This window comes from Microtus ochrogaster, linkage group LG2, assembly GCF_000317375.1.
Source record: "Microtus ochrogaster isolate Prairie Vole_2 linkage group LG2, MicOch1.0, whole genome shotgun sequence".
Classification (NCBI taxonomy): Eukaryota; Metazoa; Chordata; class Mammalia; order Rodentia; family Cricetidae; genus Microtus; species Microtus ochrogaster.
The window spans coordinates 12,114,071-12,131,718 of NC_022028.1; the positions used below are offsets into that span (position 1 = coordinate 12,114,071).

Consider the following 17,648-nt stretch of genomic DNA (forward strand, 5'->3'; position numbering starts at 1 on the left):
GTGTGTGTGTGTGTGTGTGTGTGTGTGAAGTCTAAGACATCTTTTACCAGATAAATCTTATCAATGCAGGAGGGGGCATTGCAGTTATAAAAACTCACCTTTGATGGTGATGATTCCCCAAGAACTTCACTTGTCTGGGAGTCCCGTTGAGGTGTCTCAAGGCTGACTCTGTCATGTCATTGTATGTTTAGAATCTGTGGTATTTAAGCAATATTTCTAGGCTAAACCACCAGAAATTTTCCAGACAGGCTTCTGACCTGTGCCATCCAGGACACTGTACAGCTCTGGTTCTACACGGAACAAATCCCCAACTTTTCCAGGCAGGAACATTTTTCCATCATAAATTATTATCCCTTCAGGAGAAGCTGAAGGTGAATGAATTCTAATCACCGAGGCATTGAGTTCAAGTTAAACACATGACTTATAAGCAAAGCTGTATAACATTGTATTTTAAGCAGTTGCTTGGTTTTAATATTAGTAAATGTTAAATTAATTAATTAGCATCCTGTAGTGGACGGATTGGATGACATGGCACTACTTTTGCAGGGGTTCCTGCCAGTCCCAATGGTGGAACTGAACTGTGCCCCAAGATCAGGATTGGCCAAGATGACTTGCCAGGCAAGTAGCCCTGTATCATACTGGAAATTAAAGCTTCCCAAATATAATCTATTTGGGGAGGGGACATAACCAGTCTCATTTCCAACTTTCTTTCCTTATCTCTTTCTGTAGGGTTTGACCTGATCTCTCAGTTCCAAGTCGAGAGAGCTGCATCCCGAAGAACGGTCCAGAGGGTGGTGGGGTCCACGGCACTACAAGTGGCTTACAAGTTTGGGAGTGATGTAGACTTCAGGATCCCAACAAGGTAACCCATCAGGAAGGGCTCTAATGAGCCTCCTTAAAGGCATTTGGAAATGCTTACAGCAATGCAATGTTAGAGGACTTTTTACTTTTTGGTAGTTCTTGGATTATTTTAAGATGAAGGGTGGGCTTGGGGTACAGCTCAGTGGTAACACTTACCTGGCGTTCATTAGCCAGTGGGTTAAATCACCAGAAACTCCTAAAGAAGAAAGAAAGCCAAAGGAATGTGTTCCTATCAATCATTAGCACCTGAATGCTGCTCCTCATGTTAGGTTGGTAATTTACTTTCCATTCCAGGAATGAAAACATCCCTGAGACCATTAGACATCAATTCGGGATATGTTCTTAGTATTTTGCTTTCTGTTTTTCTGTAATTTGTCTGGTTCTGACTGAAAGGACCCTCTGTGAAAAGCACCAGAAGTGAGGCATAAATTTAACCAGGAGCCGCAGTGTGGTTTGAAGGCTCACATTGGAGCTGTTCAGGAGTCTCAGTGCTGAAACAGAAGCACACACACACACACACACACACACACACACACACACACACACACACAAGGGAAATAATTATAACAGAAAAACTGATGGAGATATGCATACAGGTTTCATTTTACTGCTATCGTTTCTTGGAATTAACGTGTAAATTCTTTATTGCTGAGGTTCTTTGGTATATGTGAATTGAATAGCTGTGTCATTGTAACAAATACCCTTCTCTGATCTAGGCTTTACACTATCAGCATATATTATGATCAATAAGATTAGTATATGGTTTGGGAGTCATTATTATTTTACATATGTCCATTGTACAAGCTAATAGTTTCACCACAAAATTTTCATACATGTGTATCGTGTACTCTGCTGGTGTTCCGCTCCCAGATCCCTCTCATTTCTCCTCCTGAAATAGTCTTCATATGATTCTGTGATGAGGAATGAGATCTGCACTTCTGTGAACAGAAGGATATGTATTTTGAATGGAGTTAGAAACTGCACTGGTTTAGGAAAGTGCCATTAGTCAGTTCTCCTACAGGGTCCATGACCTCCCGAGCCACAGGTGGTTGGCTAGGTTTGCAGTATCAGGCATGAATTCCCTCATATTAAGCAGGCCTGAAAGCCAATTAGATGACAACTGGTTGTCCCCAAGATGTGGTGCCACTATTGCACTTTTTGAAATCCTTTGTCATGCTGGTCACTGTTGTGGTCTGTAGGCGTCACAGCTGTAAAGGTCTTCTGGTTGCTTTTCTCCCTAGGCACCTTACATAAGGCTTTTCCTCAGGAAGAAAGATTTCAGGTCAGACCCAGTTCAAATCCTCCAGGTTCTGTGTCTAAAGTGTGTGGTATCTTCAGCAATAAAGTCTTGCCTTCAAATTCTTGGAAGGAACCAAGAGCAGTGGCAATAACTACATTGTTTGAAGAGTCTCTTGACTCCCCAGGTTTCTCATGCCTAGTACTAGGCTTTTTGTTAAATAGTTTGTGCTTCTTAGGGTGATCAGTATTGGTTGTCACCACATGACATAACTTTATTTAGACTACATACATATGTACTTTAAAAAATACTATATGTAAATATACATATAGTATACATATGTATACTATGTGTATTTTTAAGTAAAAATAATCCAGTGTGATTCTATGGCTTTTCCAAATATCCCTAGTGTGATTTATCCCTGCCCATTATTCCCTTTCGACTCCTCTCCCACGCCATCCCCTCTGTTTCCCACTGTCCCCCCTTCATTTCACCGGTATCATATGCCATTTCCTTCTCTCGCGAGACCCTTCTCACCCCTGCACCACCACCAGTCCCTTCCCACTTCCTGCTGATATTCAAGGTTATATACACACATCTAGAGATTCAGAGACAGGAATGGCAAATAAGAGAACATGAGGCTCCAGATTTTCTGGGTCTGGGTCACCTCACTCATACATAATATTTTCTAGTTTCATAATTTACCTGAAAACTTCATTTTTCTCAAGCAATTGAATACCGATCTATCACCTGACCGTGTCTTTCTGGGGGATAGGCACTTGCTCAGCTGTGCTTGTTGCCACCCTATTCACAGTAGCCAGGAAATGGAAGCTGCCATTGGTTTGGAAATGTCCTCCAACTGATGAATGGATAATGAAAGCTGTGTCCATATCCACTATGGAATGTCATTCCTTCTTTTTAAATTACTCATGCAAAAGCTAGATGACAAAGAAGGAGGGGATTGGAATCATTCTCAGGGAGCAGAAATGCTTTTTTTTTTTCCCCAGAGAATATTCTGAGACAGTGAAAAAACACTCATAGGCTGTTTCTTCATGGGAGAGAAATGTATCATACAAAGCAATGCTAGACAGTCACAATTTTTACTTATTTGTCTTTATAATTACTGAAGAATCAAGAGACATGATTCTGCTTCCGTTTATTCTTTATTTTAGGCACAATAGCTTTCCATTCTCAACTGCTATTTACAGCCTAGTCTGCTTGTTTTCTCTTGCAGCACAGACCTTAGCTGTCTTCGTATTAAGGTCATAAACAAATATTTCAAGGTTCAAAAACTTTTGAATCTTTTATTTGAACCCACATGGTTCTCCATTTAAGGAACTTCGTGAAGATGGGAATACAATAAATCATTTATAGACGTAACTTCTTTTAAATTATGTATGCTGTTGGGTTTACTTATTGATAGGCATAGCATATTTTCAAGAACAGAATCTCAGGTGTTTAAAAATACATTAGGCAGCCTGTTCTGTATATTACGCTTCAGAAACATTTAACAGTCTTTGGTACACACAAATCTGTATATTTTATTCATATGAATAATGAGGCAAATTTTCTTTATTAACCTCTTAACATATTAGTATATGCTAAATATTATTAACATGTTAGTCATAGTTACACTTGTGAACATAACTATTTGCTCTTCATATGTGTGGAGGGAGGTGACACATATGAACACACGTGGTACACCAGTGCATCTAAGAATGAAGCATTCTGTGAGTGTTCCAAACGAGGATATCTATGAATGAAGAACTTTGGGGTTTTTCTTAGAGATTATTTTGGAATAGGCATAGTTCCAAAAAATATGGAATCAAAGGAAGTGTGACAAACCAGTTGAGAAAAATTATATTTAAAAGAAGTATCTGATCTTGGCCATCCTGTTTGGAGTGGATGGGGGTGGGGTGAGGGGAAGGTGGGGGGAAGTGGGAGGTGGAGAGGGAGAAAGAATTGGGATTGGTATGTAAAATGAGAAAAGATTGTTTAAAAAAATAAATTGAAAAAAAATCAAAACAAAAGGAAAAGAAGAAAAAAAGTATTTGGAGTGATGTGGTAGTTCTTCTATTGTGGAAAAAATAGGACTTTAGATAGTTCTTTTGTCTTTCTCAAATGTATTCCAAAGTGTTTTTTTTAAAGCACATTCTAAAAACTTATGTATACTTTTACAAAATTGTGTGTGTGCGCGCGCACGTGTGTTCATGTGTGCTTGCATGTACACCTGCACACACACACACTATGCTTCAATTCAACAAATGTCATATACATGAAATCAATACCCATTGTGATATTTCTTCTTGCCTTTCTTCCTTTCATCCTTTGTAAGAAGGAGCTAAGCACATAAGTTTGACCTTCAGGAAGGTTGTTTGGAACTCTCCTCTTAGTGAGTAATTGTTTTCAATTTTCCTATTAGTAAACACATTTCACATTTAGTTTTCCTAGCATTTCTTTCTTGTTGAGGAATTTTCTTATACAGAGAAGAAGATGAAACGAAATAACTTTAAAGACTTTGAAAGCTGATGCTAGTATTTAAAACCCCGCAGGACTTGCTTCAACAGAAAATCTGTAGATAAGTGTAGATAGATAGGTGGCAGATAAGGATGGTCTTAGGGATGCTGCTGGCTTTAGCTTCCATTTAAAGCAGTGAAGAAAGTAACTATGATATAACTTTAGGAGGTGGACCGAGGAAGGATGGAGCTGGAGGGGAGAAGGAAGTGCTGGTCGCTCACTGCCCGTTATTCCTCCAACAACGAGCTACCGCTTCACTATCATCCTTGAAATCCCTAGAAACGCCATCCTTAGGGTGAAGAAGCCTTTAAAGAGATGCTGGGTAGTTGGTTACTAATTCTCAACATGTGGGTCCAGAAGGCAAAATTGAGAATGGCCTGGCCATTATAAAAATACCAAATAATTTTAATGTGTGTAAAAAATTAAAATCCAGTTGAATTAAATGGTTTTTTATAAGCTAGTAGATTTGATTTAGACTTCAAATGATCACCCTCCCTCACTTTTGAAGGAAATGTTGCCCCGAACATTGCAAAAAAATATGTGGTTTTTGGGTGGGGTGGCATTGCTAAATGGTGGCTCTTTGGGTAGAATAAATAATAATATCGTTGAGAGCCTTCACTAGTTATGAGGGAGGGGGTTCTTAAAACTGTGTATTTTAAGGTGGAGCATTGATGTGCATGGATGATTGAACTATAAGGGTCTGTATAAGATGTCATCAGAGAACAAATGCTGCATAGTTTTCTTACACTCTAACCCTTCTTGCAGGGCTAGAGTCTAAAATAACACAAACACCAGAAATGGTAAATATGTATAAGCACAGAAAACAAGGTTTATCTTTATTATTTTCAAATTTTGCTCAGGCATTTGTATCCCAGTGGACTGCCTGAAGAATATTCCTTCTTAACCACTTTCCGGATGACTGGAAGCACACTTGAAAAGAACTGGCACATTTGGCAGATCCAGGATTCCTCAGGGAAGGAGCAAGTTGCCGTGAAGATAAACGGCCGAACAAAGTCTGTCTCGTTCGCCTACAAAGGACTGGATGGAAGTCTCCAGTCGGCAGACTTTTCACGTTTGCCGTCCTTGTTTGACTCCCAGTGGCATAAGATCATGATTGGCGTGGAAAGGACCAGTGCCACTCTTTTCCTTGACTGCGTCAGGATTGAGTCCTTACCTATAAAGCCAAGAGGCCAGATTGAGACCGACGGCTTCGCTGTGCTGGGGAAGCTTGCAGACAATCCTCGGGTTTCTGTTCCTGTGAGTATAAAACCACCAAGTTCCACCACTAATTCTAGCTGAAGACAAACTCAGGTGGCTAAGCTCAGCAACCCAAACATCCTGGATCATTAGCTACAGGGCATACGGTGAACAGTTACTCACTTTGTAAGGTTTATTAAATACATCCCACTACTCATTCAGAAAGCATTCACCACCAGCTTTGAGTGCCATGTGCAGTATTGACTTTTAGTGAAGCAGATAATCTTAAAGGAGGTTAAGGTCTGCTTGGAATTAAGGTGTTACACACTCACTCGGAGCATCCATAGCCTTTGAGACCACTTACGAGGAGACCCACACTAGTTCAGAACATACCATGTGTGTATAATAAATTAGATTTTTTCAAGAAAAATCCTGAATCCAGTTCGTCAGGGAGTTTATCATTTTTGAAAGCAATAAATTTTGAAAGGGAAGGATTTGGATCGGCAAAAGAAGGGAAGATAACAGTAAAGATGACTGAGGGAAAACAATTCAAGAACAACTAGGATTCATTCAAAAGTCTAGAGACTAATTGATTTGAGTAACATGTATGTATGTAAATGGAGTGTTTGTGGGACATAAGTGAAGGCTAGTGAATGCGGGTGGTAAGATGTAAAGTAAGGAAATCATATGATGTTTGATAAGCTATATTATATAAAGGGCATAAGATGTGTTTACTTAGAACTAGACTTTGTGTAATAGACATCCGAGAGCATTGAATTCCTTGGTGCTGGAATTACAGATGTTGTGAATAACCGATGTGGGTGCTGGGAGACCAATTCTGGTCCTCGGCAAAAGCTGTGCAGGTTTTAAACTACTGAACCATCGCTCTTACCTGAAGTAAAAAAATTTAAACTCTGTTCATTGTTTTGCTGGAGAAATCCATTGTGATGGAAGTAAGAAAGTGACATCACAATTGTATCAGCTAGCACCTTCTGGCTCTATCATTTTTGAACACTGGAGTAGCAATTCTTTCATAGCATTTTGACAATAACTTAAAAATACAACCTTAGAGGGCAAGGATTCTTTGGGGGGAAACAGAAGAGGATAAAATTCAATATAAATAAACTGTTGATGCTAATATAGCTCTCCTACTGTATGGCGCTGTTATATTCTAGTCACAGAGTCTATGTCACAGAGAGAGGAAGGGTGACACGGTAGTTTTGAATTGTTTCTGCACACTTCTCTGGGAAAAAGGCTTTCGGGGATCTCAGTAATGGAATTGTTCAAATGACTTGTTTTTACAGGAAGCGCAGTGATGAGTGTGAAGGCTGGTGTGAAATTTCTATATTCTGTGATAGACAGGGAGCAATTTGGAGTTGCCACATTGCTGCTCTGGCTCATAGACTCTTGAGGAAGTATTTCTTCACCTCATGAGTCATCACGCTTCAAGCGGCTGGGTTAGAAAGCCAATGCGGCCACTGTTGTGAACTGCTCAAATTCTGTGTAGCAGGAACTCTGAAATGACCCTGGAGTGTTTTTCAGACAACACAGCCTCTGCGATGCCAGTGCCATTTCTGGACCCGGGCTAGGGAGTGAAGGCCTAAATGCCTTCTCAAGGCACTGAGTATCAGTTGATTAAAAAATGGATTTGTTGACCTTAAAAACACTCCAAGATCTTATAATTCTGGTTTCTGGATACTATTAAAGATGCCTTCCAATAGTTTTATTTCCAGTGTAGCAAAGTCTCAGTATTACTTTGCTATGCTGTATATCCTTTGGCTAGTTATAGATTTTCTGAAAAACCTAGTGTCACACCTCAGTGCGTAGAAGTTTATGTTGTCATCTTCCGTTTTCTTCCTCACATGTAAGAATGCATCTGAGTGTTACACGGTGCTTCTGGGATAGTAAGGAGCTTTTTAAAGTCATCATGCTGACACCAGTGTTAAAATAATTTGGTATAGGCACATGCAGTCTTTCCTTTTCAGAATGAATTCTGGATCCTTGACCCCTTCCTGGAAACAAAAAAGATCTGAGCCCAAATTCCCACTAAAGTTCAGTATTAAGTGGTGTTGGTGGTATGGTAACATTGATAATTATATGGAAACTATAGGCTAACAAATAAACTCTGTTTCCATCAAAGACATCAAAATGATATTATCATACTCAAACTTTTCCCTAATGTAGCCTTCTTCTCTTTCCTCCAGCTCCTTATCTACTTTCTTCTTACCCGATACTTCTTCCTCTTTTTTTTTCTCTTTCTCTTTTTTTTCTCCTCCTCCTTCTTAGGAGAAGAGTGTACAAGAGTAGTCCATTTTCCTTGAAGAAATCATTTTAGTGTCTTTAATATAACAATTAGATGTTTTCAAAATCCTGTTTTTCTAACTTTCTGATCTTTAGAATAATTTTATAAGATAACCCAAGGTCTCCTTATTAAAGGAGATGGTGTCCAAGAGAATCCTGGAGAGGAGAAAAAACAGTATTTGACATGGATGGATTCTCACTTGGAAACTCATATATACCAATTTATTCCTTTCCAAACGTCTAAAGACTTTTTATACTACCCCTCATGGTTTAGAACTAAAGCAGTCAAGCATAAGTCTTCAAAATCCAAGTGCCCCTGAGTTGGCCTAGACCCTGTTTTTACCTTATAGCCTGTCATCTTGGCTTTTGCATCAATATTCCTAAAGGCGGAAGTCCTTGGGAATTATTGAAGACCACTGCCAACTAGCTACTTCCTTTAAGGTCTTAAAGGGCAATGGCTAGTGATATGCATTTTCAAGAAGCAGAAAACTCGTAATAGTGGGTCACCTGTCTCTCAGTTTGGGACAGCAAGTACTCAGTGTCACTTTCTAAGGATTTTTTTCAAGTTAAAAATAACATGAAATAGCTTAAAACCAGAAAAACATCTACATTTTTTTTTTTTTTGGTTTTTCGAAACAGGGTTTCTCTGTGGCTTTGGAGCCTGTCCTGGAACTAGCTCTGTAGACCAGGCTGGTCTCGAACTCCCAGAGATCCGCCTGCCTCTGCCTCCCGAGTGCTGGGATTAAAGGAGTGCGCCACCACCGCCCGGCTTACATCTACATTTTTTTAGTATTTTCCAAATACGATTGGATTATTTCTAATCTTCAACATGTTCTATTGGTTGAATATTTGTTTCAGGGTCAACCCTTGCTTTTCTTTTGTAAATAAACCAAAAGCAAGATATCCTCTTCACAGGCATTATCGGCTATCAAAGGTAGGTATAAGAACTGCATAATAAAAATGGAACCTAGACATTTGAGGGATCACTAATGGTGTAAGACTCGCTTACGTTGTAGCTGTTTGTGACTTTCTCCATCCATCCTATCTCGTGTTCCTTCTCTTTTTCTAAATTGGAAAAAGAAAACAATTTCAAGAAGCTTTCATGAACATTCTTGTGGGCTACAATTCAAACCCATTCTCATCATTTATAGTTATTTAGTGGGCTCAGAGAATTTTGTATTTTTCCCTTTGCATATCTGTAAGTTTGTTATTTTTGATTTTAAAGCAATAAATTCCTCATTTCCTATTCTCCCCTGTGCCTGTAGTTTAGGATGGTGCCATTTATCCTACTGCAAAGCGTGGTTCCCTGGCAGATTACCATGAAAACATGTTACTTTATGACAGGTTCTTTATTGTTTGTTGTCAACATGATTGCCTGGGAGAGTTATTTGGTACAGCTCTATTAGAAAACAAAGTTAGCCGTTCTCCCTTTCCAGGGATGCACTGCATTGGGAGTTTGGTCTTGTTTGAGGGAGGATAAAAGTTTATGAGGATTTCCCCATATATAACTCAAATCATTCTTCTCTTTACCTGTGCATATTCCCAATAAATCACCATAGAACATGACGGATTTGATGCTATGTGAAGTGTATCTCGGAGGCCTTGCTGTAATTTTTTTCCTTCAGATTTAGAGAAAAATGCCTGAGTGGGAAAAAACCATTGCTAGAGGAGCTCTCTGTCTTTTTCTTTACTCTGTAGCACTGGGTCACTTTACATGAAAATGTGAAAACAGTGTAAGGTTCATGAACAATAACCTGGGAAAAATGATGTTTGATGTTGTAATCAGCATTTCTGGCATTTAAGAAATATACGAAGCTATGGTTTTAGTGATGTACGCAATGTACAATCCTTGTGTTCTGTATTAATATTCCTTTTTAAATTGTTTTTGAGACAAGGTTTCTTTGTTGCTTTGGTGCCTGTCCTGGAACTCACTCTGAAGACCAGGCTGGCCTTGAACTCACAGAGATCTGCTTGTCTGTATCTCCCAAGTTCTGGGATTAAAGGCATGCACCACCCATGCCTGGCTGTTATTAATATTAAACAACTATTTTTAAAAAAATATTTACTAAGTTACAGGTGTACTTTATGTGACTAAGAAATACAAAAGTTAATGCCTAAATGGTTACATTCTGGGGAGAGGCACGAGGAGGAGCTGAATAGTTCATAGTGTACCAGGAAATCATAAATGTTATCAGGGAAAGAGAAATGGAAGGTTGAGCTGGGGCTCATTCGGGAGTAAACACTTTTGAGGTAGCTTTAAGGACCTGAGGTAATGGCCTGAAGATACCTTAGAGAAGAAGATTGCAGGAAGAGAGAACATGAGTGACAAGGGACAAGGATGGGTGTTACCTGATATTTGAGTGCTACTTGCAAAGCAGGGAGACTAGGAGAGGAAATGAGAAACAGCCAATGAGGTTGCAGAGTCATGTCATTAAGCTTCTGAGGCAAGACGTTGAGCAAGCCGTTAGCTGTGAGCTTTTGGCGTTGATGAGCCAGGATCATACGGGAACTGAACCCTGGGAGCTGTGAACATTTATGCATTATGAAAGCCATCAAGTCAAGTCATAAGTGTAGGACTGAAGACTGACTTGTGAGATGTCCAGGATTATTGCCTCAATGAGGAAAGACTTAATAAAAAAAAGTGGCTGTGATAGCGAAGTGAAGTAGATTGTTGTGTCCTGAAAGTTGAGGGGAAAGACTGATTGAAAGTGAATGACACAAGAATTGTTTCAAATGCTGGATAAGTCACATAAGAGGATGACTGACAGTTGCCTGTTGGTTTTAGAGACCCAGGAGAGTGGTTCAAAGATCCGCTGGCCTGGTGGGAGTGGAAATCAAGTTGGAAAGGATTCAAGAGCCAATGTGGAGAGGTGTTGGAGACCGAGTGTAGATTGTTTTGAGCTCTGCAGAAGGAGGTACAGATAACTGAACAGGAGCTGGACAGGTTGTGGAATTAGGAGAGGGATTTATTTCCGCTTGGCAGATACCTTAGGGGGCATTGTCAATAGCGCAGTATGTAGGACTTCTTGAAGCCTACTGGAATAGCTTCCTGCCTGAAGTATCAGACATGCATGATCAACGGACTCTTCATGAAACTCCTTTCGAATTCCACCCACTTGTTACCATATTTATCCACTGAAGAAAAATCTTTGATGCTCACACTCGAGCATTGAAATTCCTTAGCTTAGAATTCATAGTGTGGAAAGCTCTGATGCGTGCTCTGCCTCAGCTAATCCCCGTCCCCCTCTGCATACTCTGTCCTACCTTTGGGCTTTGCCCTACTCTGTCCAAAACCCCGGGTTTAGTCTTTCATTGCTGCATGGGAAAATCTCACTTGCCGTTTGGAACTATTCACATATTATGTGTTACATGATGGCTTTAGCCAGGAAAACATTTTACCATCTCACACGCTTTAGCAGTATTGCTAAAAATACTTTCTCAGTACATATACACCCTTAAGTAATATTTTGTGTCTTCCATGATGTTTATATCCAAACACACAATTTAGTAAATGAACATATTCCCAGTGCGCTAACTCCAGGCAGGACATCTTCTGTCACCATTCTGCCCATATTTAATTCTATGTCCAGCACTATGTCTGAACTGCACGACTCAATTTTACACAACACTTGATTCTGAGGCAGTTCAGAACTTCCTGCTCAGTGCCTAGGAAGTGCCATCTGGAGACATTTCTTGGTGATGGAAGAAGGCAACGTCTCAGCAAAAGTGGTACATCAGGATCAGATCTGAACCCTCAGTATTGACTGGATAGCTGGATGAAGGTTTGATCTTGTCAGCAAAAATTAGCTTAGGTGCTTAGTACCAGCAAATTGTCAAAATAATTTCGCTAACAAAAATCACAACTTGTACCATTCTAAGTTAGCTGGAATTGAGTTCAAATACTTAATCTTTCTCAACAGCCTAGCAAAATAAGTAGCCATGGTTGTAACACGATGAATAAAGACTAGAGTGTTGGCATCTGGGCCCCAACGCTAACGTCCTTCCATTAGCTGAGCACTACCCTAGCTTCAGAAATGAAGTTCTCTGAAGGTTTTTTAGAGATGAAACATTTGGATAAGGCCAAATCTGCACAGGTGTGAGGACTTTCCACTCACACCATCCCATTCTCCCTGAGAGGAGAAGAATTTCCTGTTGCAAACAACGGCATTTCCTGAGGCGCATCTTGCCTTCATAGATTTTTTTAGAAGGTTCTAGTTCTCTATTCGCATTTCCCCCTCATCTTACAGACTGGGAGCTGTTTGTGCATGGGTGCTATCTGGCTTCCATACCCTGTCTCCTCGGTGCTTGCTTTATCCTGGGCTTTGAGATGTTGACTGAAAACCTAAGTTAAAATGTTTGTCACGGATGTTTTGTCAGGGAATATTCAAAGAGCACAAGGATCCCAGGTATGAAAATGAGAAATCAGCATTTTGGCTGCATAATGAAAGTGACTGTTACAAAAGCGCTCTGCCAATCTTCCTTCAAAATAATTAGCATGCAAATTGGAATTCATATTGCTTGCCAAAAAAATGGTTGTTGTATAGCTGATTATTAGTGCGTAGGAGGTGTTTATGTGGATATGCAGATGTGTTCGGAAACCCTTGATCACTTTGAACAGCCCAGCTTGTATTCACAGATGAAATACATTTCATTTCTCCATTTTTTTGTGCCACAATTGCATTTTCTGCATATTTAAACAGGTACAGCAATTTATCCAGAGCGTTTTACAATTTTAGGATGACAGCTTAAAGAATGACTTCAGGTTTGGAAGAGGTAGCTTTGACGAACTATCTCAAAGAAGGATCTACATTCCCTGGATAGCCATCTGATCAATGTTCCTCAGGGTGATCACTTTTCAAAACTAGTATTTCATGGACCTGCAGTGCATACCGAGTTTGCATGACCAATTTACTCAGGCCTTAGTGAATAAAATTGTGTGGTGTAGTCTTCTATTTTGAAGATTGGGGATGAGAAATATATATTTTCGTATTATGTAGTTTGTTGGAGAAAAAGAGCGATAATTCTCTTTCCCCATGTGCTATTTTGCCATGCATGTGAATATGCAGTTGTGTATAGGCACAGCTGTTGATCTTCAGAGGATGTTTTTGGGTGTGTTTCTATAACGAGCACACAAATAGGGAAAGTTTTGACTCTTTAATGAAAGGTTCTTAGCTTAGCTCTGGTGGTTCTAGAAGATGATAGAATTAAACATGTACAGTTTTAATTTTTATTTCTTGCTTCTATCCCTCTTTAGTATAGATGATCGGTTGGCAAATATATTGGTTACCTGTACCAAACAATATGTCACATTATGGAGATAGTGGCATTATTCAGAAATATTGGGAGGTGTAGAAGAAAAAACTATTAATTTAATATCTGGAACATTTAGAAACCTGCCCTTTCTCGGCTCTATGAGTTGACTTCTTCACACTTTGTCTGTGCCCAACCTTAAGTGACATGCATTCCACTGTCATTAAGTCAAAATTCATTTCAATTCTTCTTCTCTTCTTCCTTTTAAAATTTCTATTGCAACTGAAAGTAAAACTCAATTTTTTTCCCCCAGTAAACAAGACTAGTCTGATAAAGGTAGTGTTTCACCGAAGTGGTTTCTTTAACTCTAAAAGGTTGTGTAGCTTGGCAAATTTTTTGAGGAATGTCTCCATTTTATTGTTAAGCCAGCACAGCACAGTGCTCATGCAATCTGTAGATTTCCATTTTAACGTCTGTCCTGATGGCTCCTCAGGGTTTTTATTTCATTTGACTCTTGTCCTTTTCACCTCCTTGTAAGAGGGGCACTTACCGGCTTACCCTCAGCTTTTCTCTCCCTACATTTTTTGGAAGTGGACGACTTCTCTTTGTTTTGTCTCAGGTTTAATTTTCTACCTATTTTCTGCATCCAAATCTCAACTCTGGATGTGCGTGCGTGTAGCAGTAGGGAAACAGGTATCTCATATCTTTCTAGAGCTGGGAGTTCTGGAATCCATTCGGCATGTGGGAAAGAAAGGGAATCACGAAAGGGCTGAAAAGAAGGCCATGGTGTTTAGATCTGAGACCTGGCCACCTAACCCGCTGCCTAGGGCCAGTAGAACTTACTGACCAAGAAAGAAGGAGCTAATTTTGATTGCACAGCAAGGAACCTACCTCCCCAGAAGACGGGCTAGCATGTCTTTCGCCTTCTGGTGGGGTTTGCAGGCTTTCTTGTCTTTCATTTAAGACTATCTTCAGATTTAGACCTGGCAACCCTTGGCTTCCCCTGTTTCTTCCTTGTTTTAATCTTTCTCCCTTAACAGCCTACTGAGAGCATTAGAAGTTGTCAGGACTAGGTTTCAAGTCTTTAAAAGTTTATCTCTCTTCAAACATGAGTACTCATATACAGAATTGAAATAGTTTGAACTCTCTTCCAACATAGATTTCTCCACGATTCTATGGAGGATGTTTTCTTCAGGAGTAAGTTTTCTTTCTTCTATCTGTTTTCTCTGTAGTCACCTCTTGCTATTTCTGTCTCTAATCTCCCAGGTGAAGTTTTAGAGTGTGTTTCCTGTGGAGATGGCAATCCTGGTTTTCAGGGTTTGCTTTGGGCATCTGTGAACCACGTTTTAATAGCATCGACTTCTAGAGGGTGTGGCCAGGACAGAAATTGTTGACCAAGGTTTTCTGTCCTGCCCAGTTCTGCAGCCGTTAAGTCTTAAAGAAACACACAGAGGTCTATATTAATTATAAAACTGATTGACCCATTAGCTCAGGTTTCTTATTAACTCTTATAACTTATCTTAGCCCATTATTCTTATCTATGTTAGCCACGTGGCTCGGTACCTTATTCAGCAAGGCTGTCACATCTTGCTTCCTCTGTGTCTGGGTCACGACTCCAGACTGAGCTTTCCTCTCTCCAGAATTCTCCTGTTCTCATTGCCCTGCCTCTATTTCCTGCCTATATTTCCTGGCCAATCAGCATTTTATTAAAAATAATACAAGTGACAGGGTAAAAGACCATTGTCCCACAGCACTCAAGAATAATAGGCTAATGTAAGTTATAAGCGTTAATAAGAAGCCTGAGCTAATGGGCCAATCCGTTTTATAATTAATGTAGACCTGTGTGTGTTTCTTTGGGACTTAATGGTTGCAGGACTGGGTGGGACAGAAAACCTCGGTCAACAAGAAACGGGAAGTCAGTGCCAATGGTCTGCTTCCAGGCTAGGGCTACATTGGAGCGAATCAAAGCTAAGGACATCTCCTGCCAATGAGCAGAGGAATTTGGGAAGGTTTCCAGACAACTCCACTAAAAACTCTGCTCAGGAAAAATTAAGAGCTGTGCTTGCTGTTCTGCTAAGGATTATAGACCATATTAAAAAAAAAAAAAACACAACGAAACACTCCTCTTTGACTTGATCTCTCCCGTCTCTCACCAGTTTGAACTCCAGTGGATGCTGATTCATTGCGACCCACTGAGACCCAGGAGAGAAACGTGTCATGAGCTGCCCGTCAGAAGCACGGTGAGTCCTTGAACCACCTGCAACAGTGACTTCTCCCCACCTCACCTTCTCCTCAGCGCCAATCTCTCTAGGTCTCTCCTCCCACTTTCTCTTTCCCTAGAGTCTGCCTTGTTATACTGACTAGCTTGGAATTAAAGAAACACAGGTCCTTCTTGCAACCTGGGGACAGAAGCGATCCCTGAACAGGCCAGTGTCTGCTACACTTGGCAGCTCAGCATCTCCAGAAGCACCGGTAGTCTGCTCCTCTGTAAGGCACAGACCCTTGGCAGGCTCCTGGCACAGTCAGCAATCACACTGAGGAGGGGTGTGCATTCAAGCTGGGTGCAGCTGCCAGGAAAGGGTTAAAGGGGACCGTTGTCATTCTATCCCTCCTCCCAGACCTGTTAGCTCTCCTCCAATCCCCAGGACCCTCTCCAGGCCATTCATAAACAGGAGGAACCTAGGTCCCCTTTGCAGGGCACCTTTGCAACCTCTACTCCCAGTGCATTTGAATGTCCAAGTGCCACTTTACAGAGCTCAGCTGGGTCAAGGAGTCTGGAAGGCATCAGGTTGCAGAGTCCCGCCAGAGGATTAGCAGAGAGCAACCAGGATGGCCTGGACTGCCTGGGGCCCTGGAGCACTTGGGTTGCCACTGCTGCTGTCAGGGCTCTGCTTCTGTGCTGCTCAAGTAAGTTGTGCGTGGGTTTGCCCGGTGCTTGCTCACTTTCTCTCCATCTTTTTGTCTACAGCCCAGCCAGACCACTGATGACGAGGTAAGCTGGGAACGGGGAAAAAAAATGAAAAATGCTGCATTTTCCAAGTGTATGGTGAGAAGGCACAGAGCACTCTTAGGGCTCTCTGGCCAGCTGCCCTGCAGCCTGGAGTACCTCCAGCAAGTGGGGTCCGAGTCGGAACCTCGGGGGACCCACTGATGTGGGAAAGGGGGCCATTTCTCCCACTCGAACACTGGCACTAAAGCCACAGTACTGGAGGGCTTAAATCTGCCTCTTGTTTGTTTGTTTGTTGTTACTGTTGCTCACTTATCCTTCCTCTCCATCCCGGTCCTATTCAAGGGCAGGTTGCTGGGCAAGGCAGAAATTCGAGCGAGCTTTTTCCTGCCACGGGAGGGAAACCACTAAACCTCAAGATCTTGCTAGCAGTTCAGAAATGAAGCCTGGCGGTCCTGGATCCCTTTAGAACTCTAGTAATGTCTCCCGAGTCTTTCCCCACCCCACCCCTGGCAAGCGAGAGTGCAGCAGCCAGGCAGGGAGGCCAGGGGAGGTATGAGGTTTCACTTACAGAGACCCCATTGTAACCTGTCTGGTCCTTGGAGTTCAGGAAAACAAAGTCTTTCTTGATGAAAGCAGCCTTCTTCTCTCTCCCTCTAGAAGCAGAGGGGGAACACATTCCCTAAAGCAACAAATTAATACCGTTTCAGGCGCCAGTATTCCCTACAGACCCTTCGAAACAGTAACCTGCTTGTGACAAGGGACACACAGGGCTGGCAAAGCGAAGGGTCTTTCTGAAATTTGTGTAACTTTGGAAGCAAGGCGCAAACACCTATTGTCAGGGAGTGTCATGTGAAACAAAGTCAGGCTCCTGAATTCAGGGCTCTACCACGCCATACCTCCCAAACCTAAATCCCCCCCCCCCACCCCTCTCACCCCCACGCGCGCAGCGAGCTCCCAGTCTACTGGACAAAGAAAGGCTTACAGCTGTAAAGAAACTGTTTGTCCCAGGACTGCTCGAGCCTGACCTGCTCCATTCGAGACAAGACTGACCTGCAGTGACGCTATCAATGACCCCCATAGCCATTTCTTAGTTTCTGTTGGGGGAACGTTAGATACCCGCTTCTTCTTCGCAATTTCTGTCTTTCTGAAGCCTTCTGAGAAAGTGCTGCCAAGCGAACTTCTATTTGTAGGCATTAATTCTACTCCACCCTGGACAGTGTATCTCAGAGGAGGTGGGAACACACTATATTTTGGTTCTAAAACTTATCCCATCAGAGAGGCGTTCTTGTTGGGGTGTGTGGGGATGGAGGGGTGGCGAGATCTTGCTCAGTTGCT

The 17,648-nt window shown here is 41.4% G+C and overlaps 1 protein-coding gene across 1 annotated transcript in view; it reads left to right on the forward strand.

The window, feature by feature from the left end:
- The window catches only part of Col9a1 (collagen type IX alpha 1 chain), an 82,102-nt gene that overhangs the window by 1,097 nt on the left and 63,357 nt on the right, over window positions 1-17,648 (forward strand). Inside the window, exons 3-7 of the mRNA XM_013351004.2 lie at window positions 547-618; window positions 730-862; window positions 5,476-5,872; window positions 15,520-15,603; window positions 16,332-16,355. Of these exons, the coding sequence (XP_013206458.1) occupies window positions 547-618; window positions 730-862; window positions 5,476-5,872; window positions 15,520-15,603; window positions 16,332-16,355 (710 nt within the window). The remainder of the gene's footprint in view (window positions 1-546; window positions 619-729; window positions 863-5,475; window positions 5,873-15,519; window positions 15,604-16,331; window positions 16,356-17,648) is intronic.